The sequence below is a fragment of the Saccharomycopsis crataegensis genome (genome assembly GCF_037102585.1).
Source record: "Saccharomycopsis crataegensis DNA, jcf7180000000085, whole genome shotgun sequence".
Taxonomy (NCBI): Eukaryota; Fungi; Ascomycota; class Saccharomycetes; order Ascoideales; family Saccharomycopsidaceae; genus Saccharomycopsis; species Saccharomycopsis crataegensis.
Genome location: NW_027043830.1, coordinates 536263 through 550913, shown reverse-complemented (window position 1 = coordinate 550913; position 14651 = coordinate 536263). Strand labels below are relative to the sequence as shown.

Below are 14651 nucleotides of genomic sequence, written 5' to 3'. Positions count from 1 at the left end.
TATGAAATATGAATGTAAGCTTAAACAAATGTGATTAATTGTGAGTTTGTAAACTAGAATATCTGCAATGAACCCAATATACTTCACCGCAGAAGGTAGATGTTGGTGATCTATTAACAAATATTCCAAAACCTGAATAATAAGTTCTAAAAATTTTAATAAGTGAATACCTGAATTACAAGCTCCGGAATCCATAACCAAAGACTACACTAAAAAAAAAAAGAGTGCGAAAACAACGCTTGCTGGGGAGAATGAAATAGATAATTAAACAATAGGGCACGAGAACAGAAGAGAATGTAAAAAAAAAAAAAAAAGGCTAGAGATAAATGAAAATAAGAAGTAACAAAGATAAAAGAGAAGACAATAGAAAAGAAACAAAAAGAAAATGAGAGAAAAATGGAATGCTTAAATGATCAATTAGGGCAATTAATAAATAACTAGTTTCCAAAGAAACAATCGAAACGAATATTTGGATAGTAACAAAAATAAATAAATAAAAGTAAATGGTAGACCTTTCATGAAAAAAAAAGGAAGAGCGCAACAACCTAATAATCAAAATAAAATCTAAATGTTTAATAAAGGAATGACTGGTGGATTATACTTGAACAAAGACATGCTAAAATGAATGGATATGCAAAATGCTGACCGTGGGCGGTAATGAATGAATAATTTGATGAAGAATAATGCAATGTGTATAATATAAATGAATGAATGTGGGTATTTGATCTTTTGAATGCAGCAGTAAAATAAAAAATAGGTAGGTTTAAAGGAATAGGTAATAAAGCAGAACCGAACACAAATAAAATGCAGAACAAGAGAATTGTTCATTCTTCTTTAGTATTTTATCTTTTTTAGCATTTCATTTTTTTTGAAATAAGGACGAGAACTTTAACTATAATAAATAATATGAATAAAACTTTCCCAAGTTCAAATGTTTTATCGGAATGTTTTCAAATGTCTAATGAATTAATACTATTCTTCAAGAATGCAAGCTGTGCTGAAATCTCATCACACAAATCGTTTCTAGAAATGCTGTTGAACGCATCAACCTTGATTTCTAATTCACAAACCAAAGAGTACATCGAAGTCCATTGGACCAATTCGAAATCATAACCCACCCTCTTTGGCATACCTTCTCCATACAACCTGATCCGATCTCCATTTTTCTTGAAGAGAATCCCTTTCTTTTTAAGTTCTGCCGGGTTGAGTTTTGGGAAATTGGCATGAATAAACAATATTCTAGGAGTATTCTGTTGCAAAGGAATACCAGCATCGTTTGCATCTTGGAAACTCATGAAATTTTTTTCTGGTCGCTCCTTCAATAAATCTAAATTATTACTAAGGATTGAATAATCTTCCACAGGATCGTATTGACCCATCCCACAGCCAATAAACGTACGATCTTCATCGTAATGTCCAAATGCATTAAGGAATTTGTTGACTTGGTAAAATGGCTTATCTAAAACCACTGCCGCCGCCAAGAAGGTTTCTTTATCACCTTCACCATCTGATCCTTGTGAGAAAAGAGGGTAATAATGTGATGGGCCATATAAATTGTAATAAAGTGATAAAAGAAGGGTCTTAGCATGGAATTTCTTGGAAATCATCAATTGACCGGATTCGGTAGTCGGATCAGGAATTGTCCCCTCGCGGTCATGTAGAGGTATTTGAGAAGGATCTTGTTCATTTTCGTTGATGATTCCCGCCTCATAGACTCCATAATTATGATAACCATACCGTGTACGTCTTTGAGAAACAGTAATTCCCGCGATATCGTAGAAATATGGAGAGGTGGCGCGTTTCCAGAAATCTGGCCAAGAGATTAAACCTTTAGACTTATAAGGCTCTGAATCAAATAGATAATCGGGTTTTGCAGCAGGGACATTATCGGAGTCAAGAAGAAGAACATTTTCAAAAGATGAGGCAAGTAACGCAAGGGCTTTATATTGGTATCCAAAGAATTTGAAGTTTTTCACCACTTCAGCGCCCAAAACTTGAGGAAGTAAAACACATTTAGCTCCCAATGCAGGAAATACTCGACCACAGAGATCGATTTCGTATTCTTCGACTTTTGGAATGATAACTTCGACTGGTAATTCCGATCCTAAATAACGTAAAGTTTTAATTGATAGCATCACGAGCCAGTTAAAATTACCGCCCCCAACGTACACAATACCATTCCCTTTGAACGCCCCTTCGGAGAAATTTTCTGGAAGGTTTCTGACCACATTCTCGTGTGATGATTTCATTGCTTGAAGCTCTTCATCGTTTAAATCCAAAAACTCACGTAAGTAATCTTCGGTGAACACTGGGGCATTAGGGTCCACTTTGGTATCGTACCCTGCATGATAAATTCTTTGGCTGTGTTTGTAACGACCAAGCGAGTCTATAGTTGGTGCCGAATCTTTATAAACTTGGAAAATATCTTTCAAAGATGAATGAATTGTAGCAAGTCTCGCCGAATCGAAAGGGAAAGGGTTTTTTGTTGCAAGTTCCAATTTATTCAAATCAACTTGACTCAATGAAAGATGAGACATGAGATACTCGTTGGTGGTTCGAATATTAACATCAATATCACTATGCAGAAGCTGTTGTGTACCACCCCCAAACTTCTGTTTATTAAGTTTTCGAAGTTGGTCTTGATATTCTTCCGGATCGTCTTGTTTTGATTTGGTAGCAATGCTGTTAGAAGAGGGATCTAACAAATCTGGAAAGCGCGTGGTTTCAAGATTATTGAGGGTGAAAAATATCATCATGATCAAGAATATGACCATCAATATACGTCTATTCCGACGATAAAGGCGATTGAGGATACCGATCATGATTCTTAGAGGTGCCGATTGATAATATTAGATATAATGGAGACCTGGAATATAGCACACATATAAATACACACAAACACACAGAGGCATACCCTTTAGGAGGCTTTTTCTTTTCTTAATACAAGTACAATTCCCCAAACTCACTGGCTAGGGTTCCATGGGAAATTAAGGCTGATGTGTTGTTGTTAATGGGATTGTTTTGAAGGATGAAATTTCCGCCGGGAGACGTCAACCACTGCACCGTGACGGGTCGCGTGATACGCACTGCCGGGCGCCGGAGGGGACAGTTATTATTATATATAATAATTATCTGTAAATTGTTCAATTAACATACATTGATTAAATAAATAAGCGAGATATATTGCAGTTGTGGTTATGATTAGCAGCAGGGGATTCTCATAAAGTGGTTGAATAGGGGACTGGATTAGGGGGTGTTTTCATATATTCCAGTCAAGAATAATAGTCAGTCTGGTAGGCTGAAGAAATTTCCCTTGTAGTGGATTGATTGTTTAGAAGAAAATGTGCATGCGTTATTCATCGTGGTCAACGGTAACAGGCAAATACGAAGTTCTTTTCTGTAATCAAGCTGTAGTTTCTCTGTGTGTACTGTTTGCAACATACCACTTTCTTCTTACAATCTGAGACCTTTGGATAAAGAAATTTACTTTTTTGCTGTGCGACAGACAGCATTATAATTTTTCAATTTCTTTTTGGCCTTAGGGTCGTTAGGCTTACGGGTCATATCTTACGAAAAATCAAATAACCAAGAGTATATCAATACAGTATGTGCTTATAAGCAGCATGTGCCCTAGTGAATGTAGGTTACGAGGGAAGGAGAAGGAGCTCATGCAACTGATCAATACACTCCTATCTTCTTCACCTGACCTACATTAACCTGTTAGTTAGTGAGAGAAGTAACAGTTCACAGAGAACAAAAAAACTGGGATTTATATTTAAAACCTGGTGTTTGGGTGCCAAAAGTAGCCATATGCATTTCTCACATGACTGGTTGTGAGCGCTGCCATTTATTCAGTATTGTGAGGAATTATGATTATTTTACTCTCCACGTACAAGATAAAGAGTGCTACATATATGTCAATACTATAACAATAATAATAACAATAATAATCAAATATGATCAAATATATCCTCCTTTTGTCCCGACAAGGCAAAGTCCGGTTGGCAAAATGGTACATTCCCCTCTCCCAGAAAGAAAAAACTAAGATTATTAGAGAACTCACCGCGATCATCCTTTCCAGAAGGGCCAAAATGTGCAATATCATTGAGTACAAGGATTCCAAGATTATTTATCGAAGATACGCTTCGTTATTTTTCATCACCAATATCCCAAATGAGGACAATGAGCTTCTCACACTAGAAATCGTCCAGAGATACGTTGAGCAAATGGATAAGGCGTACGGGAACGTCTGTGAATTGGATATCATTTTCAATTTCCAGACAGCATACCATATCCTTGACGAATTAATATTGGACGGGGTAGTCCAGGAAACTTCTAAAAGAGAAGTGCTAAGAAGAGTAGCCACTCAGAACCAGCTAGAGAGTGCTGATGAATTGAATAGGTAAGTGATTGGGTTTTGGTATGATATTTTTTTTTGATTTGTTGGATTCGTTTACTAATTTACCGTGCGCTCGTCGTTATTAGTGTGATGACCTAATATAATGATTATAATATACTGATCTAATTTTTTTTTTCTTATTTTCCCCTTGTTATGAATTGTGATATATCTTTCTATAAATCATATCCTGTGATGTCTTTTACATGACTTCTATTAATTTTCGTAAGGATCATGTATATATGAGATAAATTTATTGGAAGAGCAGCAATGTATATACCAAGCAAAAAAAAAACTAAATAATAGTAACACACAACTAATGATAGCAGGAAATGAAATGGTACTGGAAGGACATCATAAAAAATAAAAAATAAAACTTTAGCAAAGATGACTAATGAAAAGTGATGTGCCATTTGATATGACGATGGTCTTGATAATGATTTTTCAGTTGAGCAATGATAGTAGTGTGCCTTATCTAGTGACCTCCCATTTGATATCTGTTATGCTGACTTCATTAAGGGTATTTTCATCAACATCATACCATTCATCATCCAATTCCACTTCCTCAAAAACTTGTTGAGATTCGGCACTCTTAGCCTGGAAATAGCCATTTGGAACGAACTCTTCGATTACAAGCCCTCTGGCCTCCAATTCAAGGATTGGCTTTGGTCTGGTCGAGTCTTCGAGGGTGTAAGGTACGACGTTGGTGAGGATACTGGCGTGAGAGTCATTGCCACAGAATTTGCACTTGAAGATGAAATTGGCGACACCCCTACTGTCAAGAAGGTCCATAGTTTCGCCTCTATTTATTGATATGTCTTTAGAATGCATTTCATGGCATCTGACGCAAGAGATCTTAAAGACGTAGTCGAAGGGGTCTTGGGCGGTGTCTACTGGCTGGAGCAGAGCAATATTTTCCAAACGCGCGGATAATTTGACGACGAATTTAACCATTGTAATGCAGTGATAAGAGAAAAGGAGATAAAGAGAAACCGGACACCAAACACTACTGCTAATATCCCTGGGTATTTATAGTATAGTCTTCTGTGTCGTTGGATATCGTCATCATCGTTGTCGCTGAGGAAGAAAACCGATTTGCGCTGCCCGCTGCAGAGGCTCATAACAGGCTGTCTGTCACGACGTACACGTGATCCCAACGCCAGGCAAAAAGGTAAACAAAAACAAAAAAACAAAAACAAATAGGAAAAAAAACCAACCGTGTTTTTCTTTCGATCTGTTTACTTTTATGGTCCTCATCATTATCATCAACACCGAGCCAACACAAATATATATCCTGAGATGTTCGCAGTAGGAAAAACAGAAACAGAAAGCCACCCAGAATTTGACAGATCATCAACCCTGTCCCCCCTAAGGTCTCCTACCCTAACGTTACAGCCCATCAATAGCACAACTCACAACAAATCAGCCCTTCCGGTGAGGAATCCCCTTGTCAAACTCCAGCTAAATGCCAACCGTAAAATAACAACCTCCAGCAGTTCAGAGAACCCAAAAAAGATACCAAAGACATGGGATCCACTTAGCAACATTCAAATCAACTATACCGTCGACACCAACCCTAATCGCAACAGCCATCTAGATGAAAACACCAGTATCGGCTCGATGGGGCCACCAATCTCTCCTAGTGCCCACCGCATTCACAGAACCTCGATTTTCAATCGGACCCTCGAAAACCCTGGAGTCAGACAATATTCGCTTGATGATTTCGAGATAGGTAAGAAGCTAGGAAAAGGGAAATTCGGGAAAGTTTATTGTGTTAGAGATAAGAAAACTGGGTATGTTTGCGCCCTCAAAGTGATGGAAAAGAAAGAAATCATTGATTACAAAGTAGAAAAACAATTTAGAAGAGAAATCGAAATCCAGTCAAATCTTAGACACCCAAACGTTCTTCGATTATTTGGGTATTTCCACGATGACAAAAGAGTGTACTTAATTCTCGAGTACATTGTCCATGGTGAATTATACAAGCTACTCAAACAAAAGGTACGGTTCAATGACACTTATGCCTCGCACTATATTTACCAAATGGCTGATGCGTTGCAATACCTTCACAAGAAGCATATTATCCACAGAGACATCAAACCAGAGAATATTTTGCTTGGTTTTGACAATATTATCAAGATTTCTGATTTTGGATGGAGTGTCCATGCCCCCTCCTCGAAAAGAACCACAATGTGTGGTACCCTCGATTACTTGCCCCCAGAAATGGTCGAATCAAAAGAGCATTATGATGAGAAGATTGACGTATGGGCCCTTGGGATTTTGATGTATGAGCTACTTGTGGGGAGTCCACCATTTGAGGAAGAATACAAGAGCGCTACCTACAAGAGAATTGCCCGGGTTGACTTGAAGCTCCCTGGATTTGTGAGTCTTGAGGCGGCCGATTTGATCAAGAAGTTGTTGAAACACGAGGCATCCAAGAGAATCAGCTTACATGAGGTGATGAACCATCCTTGGATCATAAAACACCGGAAATTCTGGCCACAACCCAAGAACTCGTGATGATTATTAGTGTTAATTGTGTTATTTAGGGTCATCTCATTCATACAATAACATCAACCAACTAAATATCCTGTTCTATATTGTAAAATGCATTGAAATAAAACCTCAATAATTGTATACAATAATAACCATAGTCATTAATCAACGGCCTCCTTTTTGACAAGGATGCGCACGCGTTTTTTTTTTTTTGTTGTTGTTTTTTCCATCCTCCTACATTTTTTTTCACAGAAAAAAGAAAACAGGTGTGAATTCTTCAAATCAACATATTTCACCTATCATCTCGAACACAAGAAGTATTGCTGGTTATTTACCTTGTGTCGAAATGTCGCCAAAGAAAGTACAGAGAAAGCCCCCAATTGACGACCCCATTGTTGAATTTCAAGTCAAGAAAGGGGTTGAAAGACCATTTGTCGTCACTTCACCATCACCATCCCTCTCGGACCTGCGCTCCATTTCTTCCCCTAAGGAAAAGGCGACCATTGTTGCGCTTGTATTCTTCTCGGCATTGCTAAGATTTAACCGTTTGGAATTCCCAGACTCCCCGGTATTCCACGAATCAAATGTGGGGACCACCATCAATAACTACATGACAGGTGATTTCTTCACCGATGCCCAACCACCATTAGTAAAAATGTTATATACCGGTGTTGCTTATGTCTTTGGGTATGATGCCTCATTTGATTTCAAGACCACCGGTCAACCATTCGCAGCGCAATTCCCATACGTTGCCTTAAGAAGTTTGCCTGCCATTCTTGGTGTGGGAACCGTGTTGTTCTTGTACTTGACATTGAGAGCTAGTGGATGTCGTATTGCCAGTGCATTGACTGCTTCTTTATTATTGGCAATTGAGAATGGTAATATCACAACATCGAGATTCTTTTTATTAGATTCTCCGTTCATGTTTTTCGTGGCGGCCACAGCATATTCCATGAAAAAGTTTGAGAGTCTCGTCCCATTCACCATCAAATGGTACAAGTCCCTTTTAGCAATTGGGTTTGGTGTGGGTTGTGCACTAAGCTCGAAATGGGAAGGGCTCGGAACTGTTGCTTGGGCTGGGGTGATGGCATTGATCCAATTATGGTTTATCTGGGGTGATTTGACCGTAACTCCAATGAATTCTTTGAAACACTTTGTGATCAGAGCTTTTGGGCTCTTGGTGTTCCCTATTATTCTTTACTTGGTGATTTTCTCTACCCATTTGAGCTCCCTCTTCAAGAATTCCCATGAAGCTGCCTTCATGTCTCAACGTTTTAGACAAGACTTGCTCAACAATGATATTCCAAAAAGCACTGTTTCCCAAGTTGGTATTGGGTCGGTCATCACTTTACGTCATCTCAATTCCAATGGTGGATTTCTACATTCACATAATCATTCCTGGGAGACCGGATCAAAGCAGAGACAAGTGACATTATACCCCCACGCTGATGAAAACAATGAATGGGTAATTGAACTTTACAATGAAACTACTCCACCAACCGAATTCGTTCCTCTCAAAGACAATATGAAGATCCGCTTGAGACACAAATTATCCTACTTGAGATTACACTCCCATGACCATCCAGCCCCAGCGTCTAAAAAAGATTGGCTCAAAGAGGTCAGTGGCTACGGTTACGTCGGGTTCCAAGGTGATGCTAATGATGATTTTGTGGTGGAAATTGTCAAACATGAATCGGAGAAAGGTATTGCCAGAAAAGAAGTCCAAGCTATTGACACTGTTTTCAGATTGAGACATGCCATGACTCACGCTTACTTGTTTTCTTATGATATGAAATTGCCAGACTATGCATTCAACCAACAAGAGGTCACTACTTCTCAATTGGGGCTTAGAAAGAAAACTTATTGGTACATAGAATCGAACCAGAATTCTCTTTTGAGCCACGCTGATGCTAAACTTGTGTCGTACAAAAAAATTTCGCTTTGGAGACAACTTGTAGAAGTCCATAGCCGCATGTGGAACATTTTACTGGATCGAGGCTCAGCTAGTGCCGGGGAATCAAACCCGAGCTCATGGCCATTGTTGCTCAATGGTGTTAGCTTTTGGTCTTCTGCTTCAGGAGAAAACCAGATTTACTTTTTAGGTAATGCTGTCACTTGGTTGTTGTCCGCCTTGTCATTGGGATTGTTCTTTGGATATTTGGTCTACTTGATGATAAACTACCAAAGAGGTTACGCTCCATCGAGTGACCCACATCTCGTTAATTATCTTTCACAATCATTCGGATATGCTGTTGGCTGGGGGCTTCATTGGATCACAGCATTCTTTATTGGCCGTCGTCATTTCATTCATGAGTATTTGCCGGCACTCTATTTCCAAATTCTTGTCTTGGGTCATACCTTGGATGTTTTTTTGACATATGTGTCAAGTAAACAACCAAAAGTGGTATATCTTATCATGATCCTCATTGTCGTCCTTGCTGGCGCGTTCTTGAATCACTATCTGAGTCTAATTGGCGGAGATCATTGGTCAAAGGCTGAATGTCTTAGTTCTCAGTTATTGAGTGGCTGGGATTTTGACTGCAGCAAGTTACAATGAACTTAGAAAGTTTTTTAATGCATATATCCAAATATAACTGATTCATAATATATTAAAAGCTGTAGAATTTACTGCTGTTTTTTTTTTAAAAAAAAAAAACAAAAAACAAATTTGTTCAATCCTGCGTAGCAATGCACACGAAGGCGAGTTTCTTGTGATAGGTGCATATAATCCGTAGTATTTTGAGCCCCGGCTGGGGCAAGGGAGCAGGAAAATCGTGAGAATTTTCATCAGAGAAGAACGTTGAAATTTAGTAAGAAGTCCCAAAAAAAGGGAACTTGAACTATTGCAAAACAATAGACACTAAACATAATGAAGGTCACCAGTGTTCTTCGCCAGTCGGCAAGCGCATCGAACGCAGAATATTTCGAACAACTTCCACAGATATTAAAGAACTTCTTCACCAAACATTCGCCGGCCACTGCGACCACCTACAGCCAAAAACCAACCTTCACCAACGACCCAACTGCTAACCCATTCTTACCAAACAAACATCCAGTGACCCTCAAATATCATTCTCCACAATACTCTCTTAGAAGACAATCGGTGCTCTATAAGACTGCCAAGATGTACGGGATTGAAGACTTGCTTCCATCGTTGAACAACAAGAAATTCTTTGAAGATAAGTACACAACCAAGAGTTTCATGAAGGGTGTTTTGCGTCCTAAGGGCCACAAGCACGAACTTAGCAAAGAATCTAGACAAGAAGCGATCAAGAAGGCCATGGAGACTATGGAAACCACCATTGCCAAGGTCAAGGGTTCTAAGTACAAGAAGAAGATGGAGAAGAAGAGAGAAGAAGAAAAGAAGTGGTATTAGAAGTGTCAGTAGATTATTATCCCGTCGTTTTCATCTTTCTCATGTATATAATATAGCGGGAGGCTTTTTGTCATTTCCTGCAAAAGTAGGAAGCATTTATTTATTTATTTATCAAATTGATCAATTTATTTTTAATTTTGTGTTTTGCTGTGCTTTCGGAATGTAGCTATAATAATAATTATACAGTTTTCTGGCGATATCCAACAATAACTATGATGCAATATACCATATTTTATTCCCAGTAAGTAGTCCCTTGGTAACCCTGGGGCCTAATTAAAATTACTGTTGGAGGAAAAAAGATCTCCCCATCGGATACTCTGTGGGGCGCGTAGCCTTGTTTCCTTGTACAAAAACAGGCAAAAATGGGTAAAATGGGTTTATTACGATAATCATTTATTATAGAAAACTATAATAAAAGGATTATCGTTCCCTGCTATATTAGATATATAACAAAAAAAATAGGAAAAAAAAAAATATAGTATTTTGGGATCTTTCATCTTCTTTGCGGTTCTGCCATTTGTTTACATTTCTCTCACAATTTACATAACCTAATTGATAAGTAACACTGTTTAGATAAGTAATCATCACAATGTCCCCATCCGACATTGGCTCCAAAAAAGACCCTGTCTCTCAGGCCTCGAGTCCAATTCTCCAACCTCAGACTTCTAAAGCGTCAAAGGCAGACACGTATAACAAACAGTTTGTGTTGCTTCAGCCAAAAACAAAGCCAGTGCCATCGCGTAACCCCAGCACCCTTTCAAATATAACAACAACAAATGTCCCTGTTGCTGCTGGTGGACCTCCATCTTCAAGAATTCCTAGTATTTCTGAAACTAAGAAGAAGAAGTTACAAAAAATGCCAATCACCCCAAGTAAATCTCGTTTTATTTTCAGTGTTGACGATGGCGAAGACGAAATTGAACAAGATTTGGAAAGAGAGTATCTTGAAGGTTACAATGATGCCTTGCGTGGCAAACTTAGAAAAAAAATCTCTAAAAACCCAATGGCATTAGGAATCACCTCCCCAAAATTGATGAGCACCGAACCAATGGAACTGCTGACCAAACTCACTAATTCCACGTTATCCATTGGCAAAAATATCCAGGATATTGAACAAAACATTGCCCAAAATTTGATCAAGGCAGAAGATGGCTTGAAGGAATTAGAAGCTAAAGAGGACGATGTTTCTCATCATTTGGACCACTCCATTGATGACTTGTCAAGCAATAGCCACCACATCAATTTGGAACACTATCAAATGAACCATCAGCCACAGGACGATATGGATTACTCAATGACTGCCGAAAGTGTGTTGAATGCCAGCAAAGATGAATCTGGATATCCAGAATATGAACCGGTCAATGAAGATCCTCTTGCAGTTGGCGACACTTCCAATCTTGTCCAAGACGGAAATGACGAAATGGATACCGATTCTATCTCATCAATGGAAAGTTTCACCTTACGTGAACGTCAAGATGCCATCAATACCACCCATCCTTTCGGTATTAGAATTTGGAAACCTGCAATTTATAAGAAATTCAGATCGGTTCAAAAAGAGGCCGACATGGATATTCACGAGGAAGAAAGTGACACCAGAATCATTCCAAATAGTGTGTATATTGGGAACGTTCTTTGGAGTTTAACTTTCGGGCTTGTTGGTTTCATTTTGTGTTTGGTTGGTTCTTGCTTTTCTGTGTTATGTTTTAGCTGGAGTAACCGTTCTATTGCTTATGCTAGATTATATTGGAGGCTCGGGTTTTATTTGCTTTATCCATTTGGCAAAGTCATTTATCTTTATAAAGACGAAAAATATCTAGATGAAGATTCCAATGAAGGTACATCCATTAATGAGTATAGAAGATGGATCTCTAATGATCAAGAAGCAGGTTTCTTGTTCACAGCAAACGGTAATCAGAATGAAGCTCGCCCATTATTGGACAGCGCTTCCGAAAACAACTCCAATTACCAGTCAACTAACGACGACACCAATCAGTTAGATGAAAATGAAGCAGGAATCACAAAATTGAGATTTTTCGGTAGAGGACAATGGAGCATTGGTAGAATTTGCTTTTTCTTGTATTTCTACCTTGTTTTGCAACCAGTTCTTTTCATAATTTCATCTATCTGTTGGCTCACTGTTTTCCCTATCCCGATGGCCAAAGTGATTACCATTCTATGCAGTCATATCCGTCAACGCCCATTGGCTCTTTTCATTAGATCTGATAAGAATAACAAAATATTGAATAAAGAAGCCAGTGTTCTTGTCTGTACTTATCGTGCTAGTGGGCTCCATTATTATAAATACACTGTTGATGGGACAAACGTGATTATTCTTAACTTGATGGCAATGGTGCTCTTTGTTATTATTGACTTTTACGTCTTCAAAGAAATGCTTGGCTGGGAAGTCTTGATGACAGACTCATTGTTTATTTTTGTTATTTGTTTATTGAGTATTATTCCATTAGCATACTTCATTGGTCAGGCAGTGGCCTCTATTTCTGCACAATCTTCAATGGGTGTCGGTGCGGTTATTAATGCATTCTTTTCCACCGTTGTGGAAATTTACCTATACTGTGTTGCTTTAGATCAACAAAAAGGGTTGCTTGTTGAAGGGTCTATGATTGGTTCTGTGCTTGGTGCAGTGTTGCTTTTACCGGGATTGTCGATGTGTGCTGGTGCTATTAAGAGGAAAACTCAACGTTATAACCCAAGAAGTGCTGGTGTTAGCTCTACAATGTTGTTATTTTCCACCGTGGTAATGTTTTCGCCAACAATTTTCCACCAAGTTTTTGGATCTTATGAAGTTACTTGTATCCCATGCGATAGTGGCAACTCATCGGATTTCTCAATTCAGGATGCTAGTTCCACTGAGCCACTCACCATGACTTCTCTTATGACCGTCCTCTCTTCTACTTTTGGTGGCGCTGTTCCAGATGCTACCTGTCAAAGATGTCACATTACTCAACCACCATTGAGGGCTGATAAGTTATATTTACATATTCTCAAACCTTTTTCGATCTTTGTTGTTGTTGTCTTGTTTTTCAGTTACGGGATTGCGTTGTGGTTCACTCTACGTACGCATGCTGCGTTGATTTGGCAGACTCCTACCGCTAGTGAATCTAAGGGTATTCATTACTCAGTGCCTGGCTCGAGCACTCTTCAACCAATCAAGACTCCAAGAATTGGCGGTTTGAAATCTCCTAGTGTTTTGTCTTTGAATGATCCTATTCCTGGCTCCACAATTTCTTCGTCTAGACAGCAACAAAGAAGAGTTTCTAATGCGGTTAATATTGCCAATAAATCTAGAAAACAGAATACCACTTCTCAACCCTACGAAGGCTCACTTGCCGATATTACTTCCCCACCTATCCATGCGACAACGGAAGTTGCTGGAGGAGCCCATGAAGAAGCTTCGGGGGGTCATGATGCCCCAAATTGGTCAAAGACAAAATCTACTGTTATTTTACTCGGTGCCACCGTTTTGTACGCTGTTATTGCTGAAATTTTGGTTGATTGTGTTGATGTGGTGTTACAACAATTCCCAATCAGTGCTAAATTCCTTGGTTTGACAGTATTTGCCCTTGTTCCTAACTCCACTGAATTCCTTAATGCTATCAGTTTTGCCATGCATGGTAACGTGGCGTTATCTATGGAAATTGGTAGTGCGTATGTTTTACAAGTGCTTCAATTACAGATTCCATCTTTAGTGATCTATTCCATGTACCGGTTAGCGTGCGTTCCTGCTTCGGCGCTCTTGGACTGGGATCTTGAAGTTAATATGCTCACCTTGATATTCTCCAGATGGGATTGTATTGCCAGTGTAATCTCTGTTTATATTTTCACTTACATCTACGCAGAAGGAAAGAGTAATTACTTCAAGGGAAGTTTATTGATTTTGATGTATTTAGTGGTGATGTTAGGCTTTTACTATAGCGGAGAAGTTGATCCAACTTCATTTATGCATTGAAGAAGTTTCAAATTGGGGAAAACTATAGCACTAGATTATCATTTCACATATGCTTATCCTTTTCTTGTCAAAAGAAAAAAAAACACATGGTATTTTTTTTTTGTTTTTACCACTTGTGGCCGTTCTTATTATTTATTATACTTCTTTGCTTTTCATCGGCCAAGCAATCATCTTCTTTTTGTTTTGTTATTGTTGTTTTTCACTGTTTTTTTATATTCGTTTATCCTATCTTCTATTGTCTTTTTTTTTTGTTTTTTTTCCCCCTCACATCTTTTTAATCTTATAGTTTTACTTTGGTTCTAATAATTTTCATCCTTTGATAGTGCTATTCCTTTTTTTTTATCAACTTTTTTTTTACTATTTACTTTTTGTTCTTTTTTTTTCAAAATCTCTACTTAACAATACCAAAATTTATC

At 38.4% G+C, this 14651-nt stretch overlaps 7 protein-coding genes across 7 annotated transcripts; 5 read left to right on the top strand and 2 right to left on the bottom strand. All coding sequences in view use genetic code 12, as the record gives it.

The window, feature by feature from the left end:
- Window positions 1-950: 950 nt before the first annotated feature.
- Window positions 951-2822, bottom strand: DASC09_049730 (alpha-mannosyltransferase; the record flags this gene model as incomplete). The annotated part of the gene is made up of 1 exon (XM_064998572.1): window positions 951-2822. One exon carries the CDS (start codon window positions 2820-2822, stop codon window positions 951-953), a length of 1872 nt encoding a protein of 623 aa, XP_064854644.1.
- Window positions 2823-3956: 1134 nt separating this feature from the next.
- APS1 (Aps1p) lies at window positions 3957-4498 on the top strand (the record flags this gene model as incomplete). Its single annotated transcript, XM_064998571.1, has 2 exons — window positions 3957-4402; window positions 4486-4498. The coding sequence occupies 2 exons, from the start codon at window positions 3957-3959 to the stop codon at window positions 4496-4498; spliced, it is 459 nt and encodes a 152-aa protein (XP_064854643.1).
- Window positions 4499-4867: 369 nt separating this feature from the next.
- DASC09_049710 (uncharacterized protein) lies at window positions 4868-5350 on the bottom strand (the record flags this gene model as incomplete). Its single annotated transcript, XM_064998570.1, has 1 exon — window positions 4868-5350. The coding sequence occupies one exon, from the start codon at window positions 5348-5350 to the stop codon at window positions 4868-4870; it is 483 nt and encodes a 160-aa protein (XP_064854642.1).
- Window positions 5351-5695: 345 nt separating this feature from the next.
- On the top strand, window positions 5696-6916 carry IPL1 (aurora kinase; the record flags this gene model as incomplete). The annotated part of the gene is made up of 1 exon (XM_064998569.1): window positions 5696-6916. One exon carries the CDS (start codon window positions 5696-5698, stop codon window positions 6914-6916), a length of 1221 nt encoding a protein of 406 aa, XP_064854641.1.
- Window positions 6917-7238: 322 nt separating this feature from the next.
- Window positions 7239-9449, top strand: DASC09_049690 (uncharacterized protein; the record flags this gene model as incomplete). The annotated part of the gene is made up of 1 exon (XM_064998568.1): window positions 7239-9449. One exon carries the CDS (start codon window positions 7239-7241, stop codon window positions 9447-9449), a length of 2211 nt encoding a protein of 736 aa, XP_064854640.1.
- Window positions 9450-9761: 312 nt separating this feature from the next.
- MRPL25 (mitochondrial 54S ribosomal protein mL59 MRPL25) lies at window positions 9762-10268 on the top strand (the record flags this gene model as incomplete). The annotated part of the gene is made up of 1 exon (XM_064998567.1): window positions 9762-10268. The coding sequence occupies one exon, from the start codon at window positions 9762-9764 to the stop codon at window positions 10266-10268; it is 507 nt and encodes a 168-aa protein (XP_064854639.1).
- A 589-nt stretch (window positions 10269-10857) lies between these two features.
- Window positions 10858-14235, top strand: VNX1 (calcium/hydrogen antiporter; the record flags this gene model as incomplete). Its single annotated transcript, XM_064998566.1, has 1 exon — window positions 10858-14235. One exon carries the CDS (start codon window positions 10858-10860, stop codon window positions 14233-14235), a length of 3378 nt encoding a protein of 1125 aa, XP_064854638.1.
- Between the last annotated feature and the right edge of the window lie 416 nt (window positions 14236-14651).